The 15,047-nt window shown below is 45.7% G+C and overlaps 2 protein-coding genes across 2 annotated transcripts; both read right to left on the bottom strand.

Annotated features, from left to right (window-relative positions):
* Nucleotides 1-1,713: 1,713 nt before the first annotated feature.
* Nucleotides 1,714-5,235, bottom strand: fj (four-jointed box kinase). The gene has a single exon (XM_036814148.3). It carries the CDS (start codon nucleotides 3,948-3,950, stop codon nucleotides 2,172-2,174), a length of 1,779 nt encoding a protein of 592 aa, XP_036670043.3. The 5' UTR covers nucleotides 3,951-5,235; the 3' UTR covers nucleotides 1,714-2,171.
* A 527-nt stretch (nucleotides 5,236-5,762) lies between these two features.
* On the bottom strand, nucleotides 5,763-6,721 carry LOC118877107 (uncharacterized). Its single transcript, XM_065863860.2, has 3 exons — nucleotides 6,555-6,721; nucleotides 6,101-6,415; nucleotides 5,763-6,040 (listed from the first exon to the last, which is right to left on the bottom strand). The coding sequence occupies exons 1-3, from the start codon at nucleotides 6,630-6,632 to the stop codon at nucleotides 5,855-5,857; spliced, it is 579 nt and encodes a 192-aa protein (XP_065719932.2). The 5' UTR covers nucleotides 6,633-6,721; the 3' UTR covers nucleotides 5,763-5,854.
* Nucleotides 6,722-15,047: the final 8,326 nt, after the last annotated feature.

Below are 15,047 nucleotides of genomic sequence, written 5' to 3'. Positions count from 1 at the left end.
GAAAATTATTTGTACTACCTTATTTCATTGATAATTCATACATCGATTTTAACTTGACATCATAAGATTGCAGATATCGTGATCCATATTGTACCTTCGCCTGCATAAATTCTTTATTCTTTCAAGCTAGTTATGAATACAATTAACTTTTAGGATCTGTTTGCCCGTGATCTAGATCAACGAAGTTGATTCTTTTCAAAATACAACCTCCGTAATGCCCTTTTTAGTGCTCATATAAGTTATATATCGATCAGACGGATGGGCTTTGAAAGAATCCCAACCTTTCTGTCACTCCGTCACGAGAAACAATTAGAAGTGGGGGATTAGCATTAGTGGCATTACGTTTTACGGGGCCCTCGGGCACTTTACGATCCGATCGTAAAGCGTTTTGGTTTCAGTCGCCAGTATTAATAAGTTCATAAAGCCGGCCCGTGGATGTTGGCACATTTGTTTGGTGTTTGCAGTTTTTGGGCCATAAACCGTGTAAACTGTAAAATGTAAACAAAGACTCGGTTGGTGGGCGCCCAGATCTGCGAGACGGTGCGTTGTAGTCTCAGGTTGCTCTATCTGGGCTCCTACGTTCCTCCGACCATCTCAATTATATTGTTTTATTATGGTTTCATTCTGGAGAGATGCCGAGAGTGGCCGGGCCCCCAGTCACTGCAAGCTACATTGTACGGCCCGGAGCTGTTGGAACCGAAAAGGTAAGACGATATTCGAAAATGAGTTTTGTGGCCGGGCCTGAAGTGGAGAACGTGTTAAAGTCACAAGTTCCCTAACACGTCTTTAGGTTATTTGATATATTTATTAAACTAGCCGAACGCTGCGCTCTTTCACTCTGCTGGAGATACTTTATCTGCCGCGTCCGAAACGGGTTATCAAAATATCTGTGCTCAGCTGAAGCGTGAGTTGATTAACTCTCGGTTGAGCCACATTTTTTGGTAGTTAGCACACGGGGATAACTATCCACCGAGTGGCCATAGTCACAGCCATAGCCATAGCCATGACCATGACCAGCTCCAGCTCCTTGGCAAAGCTCCACTTGGTTCATTTCGTTTTTATTTACGTGAACTACTCTGGTGTCCAATAAAATATACGCAGCGAAATCAGATGCAAAACGTGCGACAGGGAGGCAAGAGATTCTCAGCATCTTGTCGCTGAGACACGCGGACGCACTTAATGAGCAGCGATCTTAAATCTTAAAGTCGGACAGGGGCGGCGGTGGGGAGAACGGAGGGGGTTCTTCGATGGAGACGTTGTGTCCACAAGAGCGTGCATCTCAGGCCACGAATGCAAGTGTGTGTGTCTGTGTGTGTGTGGAAAGTATCTGGAACTGGCTCTGGCGGGGCTTCATCTTTCTGCACTCGAGAATCTGGAGATCGGTGGAGCCAAGAGAACCCGAGAGAGAGGCAGCTCTCAAATGCTTATGAAGATATTATGAAAAGCAGCACAAGATTCAGACCCCGACTCCATTTGCTGGCTCTGTGCGAGTGTGAGTGTGTGTATCTGGAAGTGGAGCCTGCATTATGTGGCAAGTTCCATCTCCATCTCCATCTCACCTGCACAAAAAGATCAATGACAATTTATTGTCATGACTATGTAAGTTCTCACAGGCGCAGGCGTGCTCAGATGGCCAGATACTCGTGTATCTGCATCTGCATCTGCATCTGTTGGATGCTTTTCCATATTTCAAAGTGACATTCGACTGGCGGATTTTGTTCGGTATATATTTGTGGTTTATTGGTTGTAAAGGTAAAATGAAATCTACTTAGGCTGGTTCCTTAGACAAATATCACACACATTGTTAACGCTAGCTAGGCTTAGTTTATACAGATACATTTACGGATAGGTAAGCTTAATACTCGTGGATAGAGTCTGGCATTTACAAGTTAGGTATTTTGGTGGATCACCCTTTAATACTCGGATCTCCTTTGCGCCAGTGGCGCGGGCAGACGGCTCCTTAAGAATACGTTTTCAAAGACTCTAATTTAGTGGGTTACAAAGATTGTAAGATACCAATTTTCTAAGACCCTCCTTCCCTTTACATAGGTCCGCCTGGGCCACTGACCCCTTGACTACTGCTATCCCGATCCAGATGAAGATGCACCCACTGCTGCTCCGGTATGTACAGCTTATCAGTCGAGTTGGGAGGGGCTAGGTAGCTCAATTCATTAGCTTCCCTGGCACTTCTGCACCTGACCCAGCACCCTGTCGATGCGCTCCACCAGGATCTTCACCGACTTGTCCGGCAGCGAAGGCAGGACGTCCCGCACGCCGGCGCTCGTCGTCCGCTCGAAGAGGTCGCGCAGCCGCCGTCCCGCTCCCGCCGCCCGCAGGCGACGCAGTGCCTCGATCGTGGGCCGCCGGAAGACGCACAGGTTGTCCAGCAGGAGGCTGTGGTACGCCTCGTACTTCTTCAGCAGCCGGTAGCCGTGGAGCAGGCCGCTCTCGTTGTCCAGGAAGACGAGCAGCTGCGAGGCGGACTGGCGGGCAAGGTTGTGCGCCGGCGCGGCCATGATGTCGGCGTTCCATTGGAAGTTGTACAGGTTATTAACCACGCGATCGAGGTTCGCGATCAGGTAATCGAAGACGATTAAATCGGACCATTGTGCCAATTCAATTAGTCGCTGCACCAGCGCTCCGTTGACCATCGCCGTTGCCGTTCCTGTTCCTGCCTCCTCAATCGCGTTTGATTGATGAGCGGAGCCGGGCGAACTGGCAGCCCCCAACCGCTTGAGTAATCCCTGCGTCTGTGGCTGCCCTTCGGGTTGCATGTGCCGCGTCAGGTTCCAGACGTCGTGCTTGTTGAGGTGCCGCTCCAGGGGCTGGAAGGGCTGCGGAATCCCGGCCGGCTCCAGGTCGGCCAGCCAGCGGGTCAGCACCACCGGTCGGCGCTCCTTCCACTGGGCCTGCGTGATGTCGCCCAGGGCGGCGGCCCAACTGGGTGTGCTGGTGTCCACCACTGTGGCGGCACTGGGGGCCAGGTTGGTTATGTTCAGCAGCTGCCCCAGGTAGTAGCTGAAGATCTCGCCCTGGATCTGATCCGTGTTCTGGCGGTAGCGGGCACAGGCCCTGGTTCCGTCCGCAAAGACCACCAGGCGGTTCTGCATCCGGCCGCATCCCTGCTCCAGGCGCACCACTCGTCCCTGCTCGCCCACGAAGCGCTCCCAGGAGAGCTGGTCCTGCGAGGCGAATCCCTTGGGCAGAGCCCGCTCCACAGTGGGTCCCCAGAAGACGTCGTCCTCGATGAGGCCCGCCTGGTGCTGGCTGGCGGGACTTGAAGACGGGGTAACTGTCTCCTGTGTCGGAACCAATCGCTCCGTCACCTTCTTGGACAGCCTCCTCTCCGGACCCTTGCGGTACCTTCCGCTGGCCGTGCGCTGGACATGGAACTCCTTGATGCTGCCGTCATCGGTGTCCAGCTTCTTCACCACCATCGAGTCCGGGGCATCCTTGTCCTGCTCCAGATGAAAGGCGTTGCGGAACACCTGCTCGGCACTCAGCTCGGCGTCCGCCTCCTTGATGAACTCCACGCGGTAGCTGCTCAGCGGCTCCACGGCGACCATCTGCAGCTCCTGCGTCAGGTCTGGCGGGGAGTCGGCGTCGGAGTGGGAGTCCAGGTGGCGGGGCAGGCCGAACATGGGCACGACCACGCCCAGTGCCATGCCGAAGACGAAGGCGGCCAGGATGCTCAGGAGGCAGGCGCGTCGCTGCAGCGAACGGCGCCGGCGCAGCGTCAGCAAAGTCATGTGGGTGGCCTCGCTGGGATTGGGACTGGAATTGGTACTGATACTGGAATTGGGATTGGGATTAGCCCTGTTCTCGGGCGCTGCGATCACGCTGCAGGTGAGTTGTGGCTGCTGAGGACGGCCGCTCAGGTCAAGGCCCACTATTTGCTGTGCTTGCTGTAGTTTCTGTTGTCCCGCTTCCAGGCGCTTGATGTCGTACATTTTGCCGGCGAGCCGAAGATCCCGATCCCTAGTTCCCTGTTGCAGCCCAGACCTCAGGCTCAAAGTTCAAGCCGCTCATGGGGGGCGGGCGATTTCCGTAGGGGGGGATTTCAGGGGGCCTTTACAAAATCGTGAAATTAATTTCTGTCTTTGTTTAATAAATATCGGTGGTTCTCGGTTGCTCGCTGACTGGCTGGCTTTTCGTCCTCCGCTCCTCGTTGGGGGACCGGTTCGAATTTTTCCTCTACGATTTCCACAATTGAAATTGAAACAAAAACCCAGAAACGTGCTCCTCCTGCTTTGGCTCCTTGATCGCTCGCTGATCGTCGCTCGTTTATTTATTTTTATACTCTCCGCTGGACCGCGTCGCTTTTTTAGCTTTTTTTTTCGCTTTTTTCGGGTTTGAGTTCGGTTTGGGGTTTGGGTTTGGGGTTTGGGTTTATCGATCTATTTTCTGCACGATCACTTGCTGTAATTTTTTATTATACATTTTTGCTGGCCGTTTGTTTGTTTGTTTGCTGGCGTTGTAAGCCCGGCGGGTTAATATTTTGCGGGCTGGCTGGGCTGGCCGGCTTGCCCTTCAGCTGAACAGTTTCTCTTTTTGTTTTTAATTTCTGGATTTGTGCAGTTGGCGATTCCGGTGCGCCGATAAAAGCAATTTCGTGGCTCTGAGCTATTTGCCACACCGGCTATATACACTTTGTATGCTATATACACAGGGACACACACACTTTGGCACTCTGGGTGGGGGGGTTCGCACTCGAATTCCCAGATTCCCAGCCTTCCAGCCTTTCAGCCTCCCGATTCGCCCCGATAATTGCCCGCGAAGGGGGCAAAGAACGCGACAAGTCTGTGTGTTTGGGCCCAGGGAGAAGACAAAGTCCTAGGCTCCGCTTTTTAGGCTTTATCAATTTAATTTCTTGTCTCGCACCTCGGCCACTCCAACTCTCCAACTCTCCGACACTCGGGCACCTTCGCCTCGCTTTACTTTATTTTATTTTACTTGACTTTATTTTATTTTAGGCTTTTTGTCCGCATTCGATCGTCGTCGCTGCGCACCGAACGATGTGAGGAATTTTTATGCCTCCGCTTTATGTATTTCGCTGTCTATGGCTTTTCACTCCTTGTCGCCCGATTCGCTTTCTGGTGTTCGAACGCGTGTTTAGATTGTCGCACTGTATCTGAATCGGAACTGGAGGTGTTGTATCTTCCACTTGGTGGCTGAGTATCTGACGGATGTGCGACTGCGCGCCTGCGTACCGCTCGCTTCGAGATTCGCTGACAGACTGGCGGTGGAGCGGCTCTCGCCGGGCTTAGTTAAAGACACGCGGCTGAGTTGGTTTGGCCCTCTCAATCCGCTCTCTCTCTCTGCGTTTTGGCCCGGATCCTTGGCTTCTTGCCGGTTTTGAGTCGAGTGAAACCACTGCGCTCTCCCAAGACAAGCTGCTCTCTATCCAAATCTACATTCTCTCTCACCAGCATAAAAAATAAAATAGAAATAATCCCAAAACAAGACAAATTATTTTTAATAAGACTTTTAATTGTTGAGTCCGCCTTTGGGTGTGTCTAGGAAAAGTGCCAAGACCTTATTAATGTTAATTGGTGGCAATCTGGAAACATTATTCCATCGTGTCGGTGATAAACACTAATTGAGTGTAGAAAACATGTTTTCCAAAAACAATAACGCCTCATTTTAAACTTCATTTTCTTTAGTAATAGCCATCTCTTAAGATTTATTTGATTGTTCAGCTTTTTTTAAGGATTCTAGGCCTTACAAATTATTTAAATGGGATTTATGTATATTAACTTAAAGATTTTGCTTTATTTTGAAATTATCTGTGTTACATTTTTAATTTTCGATAAAAGACTATTTTCATTCTGTTGGTGGATGGTATAATTAGTATTTACAGTAACGGATTTGTATAGACTGATAAATTGCGTACTTCATAATAGCCCCCTGTGAGTTTGACCTCAAGTCCTAGCTTATTGTTTGCATAAATCTTTCCACTAAAAGTGTAATTAGCCTCAGGTAGATATTGCGGTATGTCTTGCCCGATGAAATTAAAACGATTAACAAAATATGTGGTGTTCTGGAAAGAAGTAAAATTAATGAGAAAATACCTTAGATCTGAAAATGAAATAACACTTACTTTTTGAAATGGACACTTGTCGGGAAAGTTGACCACTGCCCTCCGTATAGCTTGGTAGTATGCTCCCAGCAAGGAGCGCGTATCGGTATGTTTTTTCAATTGACAAAAATCCAGTCTGAGATTCTTAATATGTGTGGACTTATTCTGACCTTTGTTCATAAGTTTCACATCGCAAACTCCCACCAATTTGTCGGCTGCCTTTTGGTCATCAATGGTCACAAAAACGTTTAGTGCCGTTCGTGAATAAAGTTGACATTCGATTTTTGGAAACACGTTGTTCCTTAAGGTACATTCTATGCTGTTAAACACTACTAGCTGAGGAAAAAATACAACATACATATATTATACACATTAAATAAAGATGGGTTAATATTCTTAATCTTTTGGAGAAAAGACTGCTAACAAAAATAAAAATATTTCAAAGGGAAATATATTGAATTTTATATTAAAAAACCTTTTTTGGTTCCCCGTCGGCGAGTGAAATCCATCCCAAAAGAGCCAGGGCTCCAAAGAGGTAGTAGCTTCGATACATTTTGCAAACTGAAATATAGAACGGAAGTATTTCTGCATAAAGTATTTGCTATGAAACACTTAAATGGGTCAATTCAACAGAAAAACAAATTGTAGCCGAAATTATCAAAGCTATCCGGCTGAATCGATCAACTTTCAATTAAAATACACGTGCTTGTATTTTGACATGTCCATGTAGAAACTCATGTAAAATTACTGTCAAGAGAAGCGATCTTGATTTTCACTCAATTCTCCTGAGCGAAAAAAGCACCTTTTGGAGAAATCTCTGAGAGAGGGAGATACAGAGAGAGAAAGAGAGAGAGAGTCCATTCTGTGGGAGGCTTTTTAGAGTGCGTCTCGTTGTTGCCCCTGTTGATTTTTATGCTCAACGCGGCACATTTGCTGCGCCACATTAAGAAACTAGAATTCGCCACGAAGGTAGCGGTACGAAGAGGCATGAAGGGGTTACCATTAAGATTACGTTGTGGGGAAGCCGCTCACGAGAATATCGGGGCACTTCCTCCCGGAAAAGAGGGATCCTTAAACCAAAAATAAAATCCTTAGTTTTTTATTTGGTATCATAAGAAATAAGCAATTTATATAGCTTTGGCAGGCGAGTTCGAAGTATTATGTTGCAGAAATTCCTAATAGCTTTCTTTAAAATATTCAAAAACTTGAAAGTGCTTTCCAGACAAAAAAAAACTTCAATAAATGACAAATTAGCTGATATAACTCATAGCCGATTGAGCTTAACGTGAAATATTATCTTAAAAAGTTTCTGATGTTTTACTTAAATGGGTTCAAATTTATTTAATAAAACTTTCTAAGAAAAAAATATTTTAGGGGCACAACAAAATTTCCCATAAATTTGTGTGGTAAGAAATAGAAAAGAAGAGCCTTCCTGTTCAGGATTATCATCATCATTCTAGGGTACAAAGCGAAGAAGGTAGAGCATTTCAGGAACGAACGAAATACCTAAGGAGCGAACGAAGCTACAGAACGGAGCCAGAAAGGAGAGAAGAACTCAAGTAAGAATGCGATAGTAAAGAACCGACATTTCGATATCCCCTATTATTTTATAGTACTTTAGATATGTAGGTAAAAATGTAATGGACTCAACTTAAACCGCTATCAAGTTTCCATGCTAAATCCCAGTACCCATATCAATTCCACTTCCTCTGATTAACTTGACACTTTTAGAGATCAGCTCTTTAACGTTTATGAACTGGAACTTATAATTTTACAGTTAAAAGCCCATTTCTTCTAAGACTGGGCCATTAAGCTGATACAAAACGCTTTTAGAGTGGTATCAAAATTATAATTATTGACTGTTTAAAGGGCACGAATATAATAAATTCCAAAACCCCAGAACCGCTCTGTATTGATATGCTAAATAAATATTCAAATCAATTTTGACTTTGAAAACCATATGCCCTCGTCTGCCAGGGATACTGGGTATGAAAACAGTTGGAAAAAATATGATCAAGGAATGTAGACATAACTTGACAGCGTGTTTAGAGAATTTCTACTCGGGCCCGAGGACAGAGTCGCGATCTGAGAAGACTCCGCTCCGAAGACTCGGCGGGAGAATCGGGAAGACGAGGCGACGGCAAGCGAAGATAACAACAACTTGGGCCGCTGCATTCTTCAGTGTCTGCGTAAGAGAGAGTGAGCCAGTGAGAGATTCAACCGGGTTTTGACTCAGAATTGGGCTCACGATTTTTCGGGTGCAGTTTAATTTAATAAAGTGAGAGCATGTTCGGGCCTAATTGAATTTGCAGTGTTGGCGCACTGATCGAACCAGAAATCAGCGCTCTGATTCGCCGGCAAACAAAACATAAAAACCAATGGGTGAAATTCCCAGTCGACAACCCACAATGCACAAGTTAATTATGCGCCAGTCGAATTTGATGTCTTTCCCAAAAAGCTTTTAAGTGGGATTTTGTTTGGGGATCGAACATTATCAGTTGAGCGCCATCAATTGGGAATTTCGCCACTAAAAGTTGACTCGGTTTCCATTTTGATTTGTCGCTATTTTTGTGTCTGTTTTCTTATTTGCCATATGCCCCGCAGTAATGTGTCTGTTGAAATCGTCAGTTTAAGTCAAATTAATTAACATTAATTTTTGTGGCTCGTTTCGAGGCATGAAATCAACCGGGTGCCTGAGCTCAGCTGAGCTCAGCTCTTTTCTTTGGATGTGTGTAAAATTAATGTCTGTTTTGATGATAAATTGGAGCTCGTTGGAGCTGTGTTTTATAGATTTCGTTTCTGACTGACTCTTGCCAATATGGTGGGAACTAACGAACCGCTGGTGGTCGCTCGGGGAGTTGGGGAGCAGCGCGTTATAGTTATGACCTGGCCAGCGCCGGGCCCAGGGGTTAATCGAATTAAACAAATACCTGACAGAGAGCTGAACTCTTTGAAAAATGATCTATTATGGGCCGGCCGTGTAACTGTGCCCTGTCTTCTCTGATTGCCTGTTGATGGCTGCCCGGCCAAGTTCGTTGCCTAAGTCTTTCGTTGTGGGAAACACACACATGCGAGCGCAGGAGACACTTTGCGGCGGCTCAGCTCTCGTTTTAATTATTTGCGGGCTGCGTATAAATTTCAGGCAAAACGAACGGGCAAAGAACCTCCAAAAAGTGAAGTAAAGAAACGGGGAAACACACTGAAAGCAAAATCAATTTGCGCCAAAGATTACGGGTTGGAAATGAAAAATGAATCGGTCAAAGGTGAGCAGAGAGTGAAAATACCTTGTTGAACTAACGATGTGGCATTGAGTAGATTGGATTGTGTTTAGAGGTACACTTTTAAATATTTTACTCTTAGGTTTTAACGGTTTATCGAGTACAACTAGTTTAACTGATTTAAATTCTATAGAACTTACATTCACTTAATCATTATTAAATTAGATTCGATTGACGCTTTAAACTTTGCATTAGCAAAGAAACTTCTTTTCTAACATTTCATCAAAACCAAATTAATTAAAATGTAAGTCGTTTATATTTTTCCCAGTGCAGGTACAGAAACGGAAAGCATTTCTCGAAGTTTGTTAAGCGCAAATTCCAGGGATGTTTGCAGTGCGCAACAATTTGGAACATTTTGTTGAACACAAGAGGAGCAAACAGAGAGCAGCCAGCGGAAAAATGAAGTAAAAAAGCCTCGGACAACGCCTTGTGGCCAACGAAAGTGAACTGTGAAGGACATGAAACACGGGCCGGTGCCCCGCCCCCTCCTCCAGCTGCCCCTTTTGGACGCGGCAGTCGGAAACTGGATGGAACTCGAGTGTTCGCTGCCTTTGTTTGCTCTGCTAGATTCCAGACCACTCATCCTAGACCCAGACGCTGGCGTCGTCGCTGACGATGACGACTTGGACGACCTCAAGAGGCAGGAACTCACTCACTGCACCCAGCATCCCCAGTATCCCCAGTGCCTCCTGGCACCTCGCCCTGGGATATCGTCACGGGCCGTCAGCGCCTCCATCCCCACAGATCCTAGTCCCAGCCGCACTTGAGCCCGGCATCAACCGCATCATCCAGCGTCATAGTCACAGTCGCAGTCACATCCATATCCACATCCCCATCATCGCCACTTGCCACGGACTGTGCCTGCGACCTCGACTGTCGCGCCATCAACTTGGATGGGTCTGTTGAAGCATCTCCGCAGACAGCAGGGCACAGTGGTTCCAGGTTCCAAGTGCTAGAAATAATGTACTGCCAAGTTATTCACTTTCTAAGATAATGTTTTCAAGGATAAATAAATAAAGATCTGCCAAACAAAAAAGGAAAACATTAATAAATCGATTATTTAAACATTTCAAATTGTATTCCTTCATTTTGTATGTGGGAATAATGTCGATGCTTTACTTCTTGAAGTCTAAGTCGAAATGTCCTTATTTAAATTAGATACACCTCTTAATTTCTTATTTATCCAAATTCCCCAAATTGGTCTTATCTTTTATACTTAATCTCAATTGGTCTTCACTACTTTAAACTTTGATGGTCAAAACAGAGACAGAAAATAGTGTCAGGGTCAATTTAATATAATTATTTTTATTCAGATATGTAAAATATATATTGGAATTTATTAGCTACTACAAAGACCTATGCCAGTATTAGTTTTGTAAACTTTGCTATCATCTTAAATAAATAAATATTATAACTCATACATACTTTCATCTAAGCAACTGTCATTTCTTTTCGATATTACATTTCCTACATTATCCAAGGAAGTCGATTACAATTTGTTCGGGCTATCCCATTTCAACCTCCTCAAAACCACTGTTTCGGGTCAGAATCATATTTGTAGCCAGACGCAGGGTCTGTGGCTTTAGCACTAGGTGCCACGGCCTGACCTGAGTTAAACAAATTCATTAAAAACTCGTCACTTTGCGCAGATCACGCTGACTTGGCACATCTTGGCTGGGGGCCCATCCATCCGACATCCAGTATCCACCATCCACTATCCACCATCCATTCTCGATCCTCGTCCTCTGGCTGCAGTCCTCCAAGTCTTCCACATCCAAGCTGCATCCTCGTGTCGAGCACCGGGCACTTGGTGGTGTGTTGGTTTTGGACCTGGCCTGTGTTTCTGGCCAATGAAGTGCCGGCCACGTTGCTCATTTTCTCAGTTTTAGGGCGATGGAAGGACCCTTTTGGGAGGCCAAAGACAATATTTTCGTAGCATCCCTTCACAGTGTGTTTGCACTTCCTACGGCAGAGCCTTGCGTTCTACTCCGCATGTTTGTATTCCGTTTCGAAAGGCACTTCAATCAACTTGATCTCCAGCACACCGGCGATCCTCGAGCCTCTTCCACTGGCATTTCTCTTGAGAAAGCCCCAGCTCCAAGCGCGAATCACAGACCGGCGATAAGCGGCGGTGGCGGCGGTGGCAGTTGCATGCTTCATTGACATCTGGTGGCGGGGGCAGGGAGCAGGCGGCACTGAGCAATGGAAGCCCGGCTCTAACGGCGGCTCATAATTGTGGGACCCGAACCTGGAAGAGATAGGTTTCCAGGAAGTGGGTACGCACTGATGCCGCCCATTGATGTCGCCACCAAATCAGCGAATTCCCCAAGCACATCGCCACTGCACTCCGTTGCTCCTCCTGGCGGATGAGTCAGACTGGTTTCCTCGGGATGTGGGAGTGTGGAAAGGGGGCCCAGAACTGCGACGACTTTCCCTTTCACCGGCATTATGAATTTGCCGCCATATATACTCGGTGCAGTATCGCCCATATGCGCACGCATCGATCCACTGTCATTCCCCGCCGCTGCCACCGAAGATATCGCTTTGCTATTCCCCTTTTATGGACGCCTGGAAGTGGAAGTGGAACCCTGGACTCGGATGAGGATCCCAACCTGATTCTGAACCTGGATCGCCGCCACAGACGCAAAAACCCCGAATAGCCGGCATACAAACGCGCCTGTAATTTTAAGGCCCAAGACCGGGGAATGGAGAACTCAGAACGAACCCGAACCCAAACCCAGGCCCAAACCGAAAACCGAACTGAAGACCCCAGCCCAAGACAGGCCAAGTATGACGATGATGACAAACAAGGATACCAAACTCAGAATACCAAGGAATTCTTTGGGATAATTAAAAGCACTTAAGTAGGAATTTTTTTCGTCTCTCCTTCGCTCTGTCTCCCTCTCTCCTTTTGTTTTTTGTGACTGTCTGTCGCTGCCTTGCTCCCTCTTAAATTTATATAATTTTTTATATAGTATACATATTATGTACGCGGACCGAGGAGCGATACATAGGCTGTCCAGGATTGCTAATTAACGAAAAGCAACAGGGCAGCGATTATATATATTTTAAATTTTGTATCAAGGCAGCAGTTTGAAAAAATTAAAGATACCAAATAATACCTGAAGTAATACAACAAAAGTCTACACTGGATTAAAACATAATTAATAGCCACAAATAATCTGTTTAATCAAAAATTTCTTAGTTTTTATAAAGCTGATAATTTTAAATATTATTTAACCCACATTTGCTCATATAAATGAAAACGATGTTATAATGAAACGCTTTTACTTATAAAATTATTTAATATATAAAAATAATTTGATTTAAGTGAGTTTGCTATTAATTAAAAATCTATTAAACAAGTATTTATCCGATCTATTTTCATTTTTTCTTTACTTTGCTTCACTTCCTTTAGTTGATTGAGAAACCCAGTCAAAACCTTAAGTTCAAAAGTCATAATCGTTGTAATTTTGGGAGTGTTGTTAATGGGATTGTTCACAAATTGCTTCGGTCATTCGGTTCCATCAAAACATTAATTTTTATTTCATTATTTGTTTTGCTCGCTTGCTCATGCAAATTCATGCCGGCGTTGGGGATTGCGAAATGCTTTTAGCTGATATTCAATATTTTGCCTGCGTTTCTGCATTCAAGGCGAACTTGAACTTCGTCGAAACCGAATGGAACGGAACGGGGGTTGTGACTGTGACTCTGGTGTGATTTGTGGGCATTTCGCGCGGAGACACTTCATTTATCACCTTCGCTGGAGCGGCATCGGATTCGCTTTGAGACCCGGCATCGGTATCGGTATCGCAGGCAGCCTTGACCTTGACGCAAGATTTCGCGACGAACCCGAAATCTGGCTGGGAACCCGGGTCTCCAGGAGCGGGGGTGATCGCAAAAACATTTTCGCCATCTCTCGGTTCCGTCGAGAATCAACATTTATTTGTGCGGTTTCGGTTCGGTTTGGGTTTCTGTTTGTATTTGTGTTTTGCTTTGTTTCTGGCTGGCTGCCTGCTTTTGGCCTTATTAATGATGCAAGGCGCGATAATGACGCATGCATACCAGACCGGGTCCCATAATACACAAATGCTAAGTGCTTCCGATCCAGCCCCCCTTTCTCCTCCCCCCGCCCAGCTACTATCTCTTCTAGGAGCTGTGGCACTGCCACAAAATGCCAGGAATGGTGTTAAGCACGATTAATTCATCGACAATCCACCTCAGCCCATACCATCCCATACCATCCCATACCATCCCATCCCATTGCCATCCCAATCCCATTCCCATTCCCATACCCATACCATCCTCGCTAGCTGGAAGTGCTCAGTGTCGAAGGCGAGCGCTAAATAAATAAATGAATTAATGGCCAATGCATGTGCGGTGCAGAAAAATCAATTAAATAAAATACGAAATACGTATACGGATACGTTAAACATGCTGCCGCGGAGCAGCGAACCGAGCAAGTGGCAGCAGTGGCAGCAACAAGTTGCAGCCGCCAGTTAATGTGCGACTACACTGAAAGTTGTTTGTGATTTATCCCCTTTAGATTTACTTATCTCATTAGGCAAAAAGTAAGGTGAATTTGTTTGTTAAATGAAAAATCTTTATTTTTCTAAATCAACTTTATCCCCTTTGAAGTTGTCCCCTTCCAATAAAATTCACTTATGCCAACAGTCTTTCCAAACCTCGAAACATGCCAAATAGTCCCTTTCCGATATAGCCATCTCCGCATTCTTCGATTTTTGTATCTGTCCATCGACTCAAAACGCGTTCACAGGAGTGGTCTCTTGAGTTATCTTATTTTATCCTGAGCTCATAAAATATTTTATAAATAATCTTATTTCTACAACGTCTCGAATGAAATAACAATATTGACACTATTTCTCGAGAGTAAAAATCAGAACACCCCTGAAAATTGTATCCTATTTTATGTTGAGCTCTTAAAATATTTGATAAATGATCTTATTTCTACAACGGCTCGAATGATGTAACAATATTGACACTTTTTCTCGAGAGTTAGAATCAGAACACCCTTGAAAATTAACTCTAATTTTACCCCCCGTTTTTCTCAGTGAATCTTTGTCTGGCCCGACTATGCAGATGCAGATGCCGACCGCTGTTTGCTCCTTGGCGCAGTTGGCACTGGCTGCGGCACAGCGATATTAAATTGTTACGCTTTGGACAATTTGAACACGCGCAGGCGCAAGAAAACAACAGCAAATAAAGTAAAATAAGGGGGAATAAAAATAAGGCTAAAACGAAGAGCGGCAGGAGAGGCCCAAACGCAATCGCAGATCGGTTGCTCGATCAATGCGGCAGATTGGCAAAGCAGCACTCCACTTCCACTTCCACTCCGATCCCGATCCCGGTCCCAGTTCCATTTCCAATCCCGACTTGGGAGCTGTCAGGCTGGGCCTCCTCTATAAGGTTGGGGCATGTGTCGGAGCCGTTGGATCCGCTCGAGTCGCTCGCAGTGGTAATTAACTCGTTTGCTATTGTAAATGCCTCATTGCAACACTTCTGATGCCGATTGCAACTGCAACTGCAACTGCGAATGCGGCTCAGCCGGATCAGGAGAGGCCACACCAGTGGGTGGTCCGCTGGTTGGGCGGCCTGTTTGATGGCCATAAATGTGTGATCCACATCCAAGATTCAAGATCCCAAAACCAGCTTCAGCCGTCGCTTATGAA

Source organism: Drosophila suzukii, chromosome 2R (genome assembly GCF_043229965.1).
Source record: "Drosophila suzukii chromosome 2R, CBGP_Dsuzu_IsoJpt1.0, whole genome shotgun sequence".
NCBI classification, from domain to species: domain Eukaryota; kingdom Metazoa; phylum Arthropoda; class Insecta; order Diptera; family Drosophilidae; genus Drosophila; species Drosophila suzukii.
The sequence above is the reverse complement of the archived record's forward strand: the minus strand, read 5'-3'. Positions and strand labels throughout refer to the sequence as shown.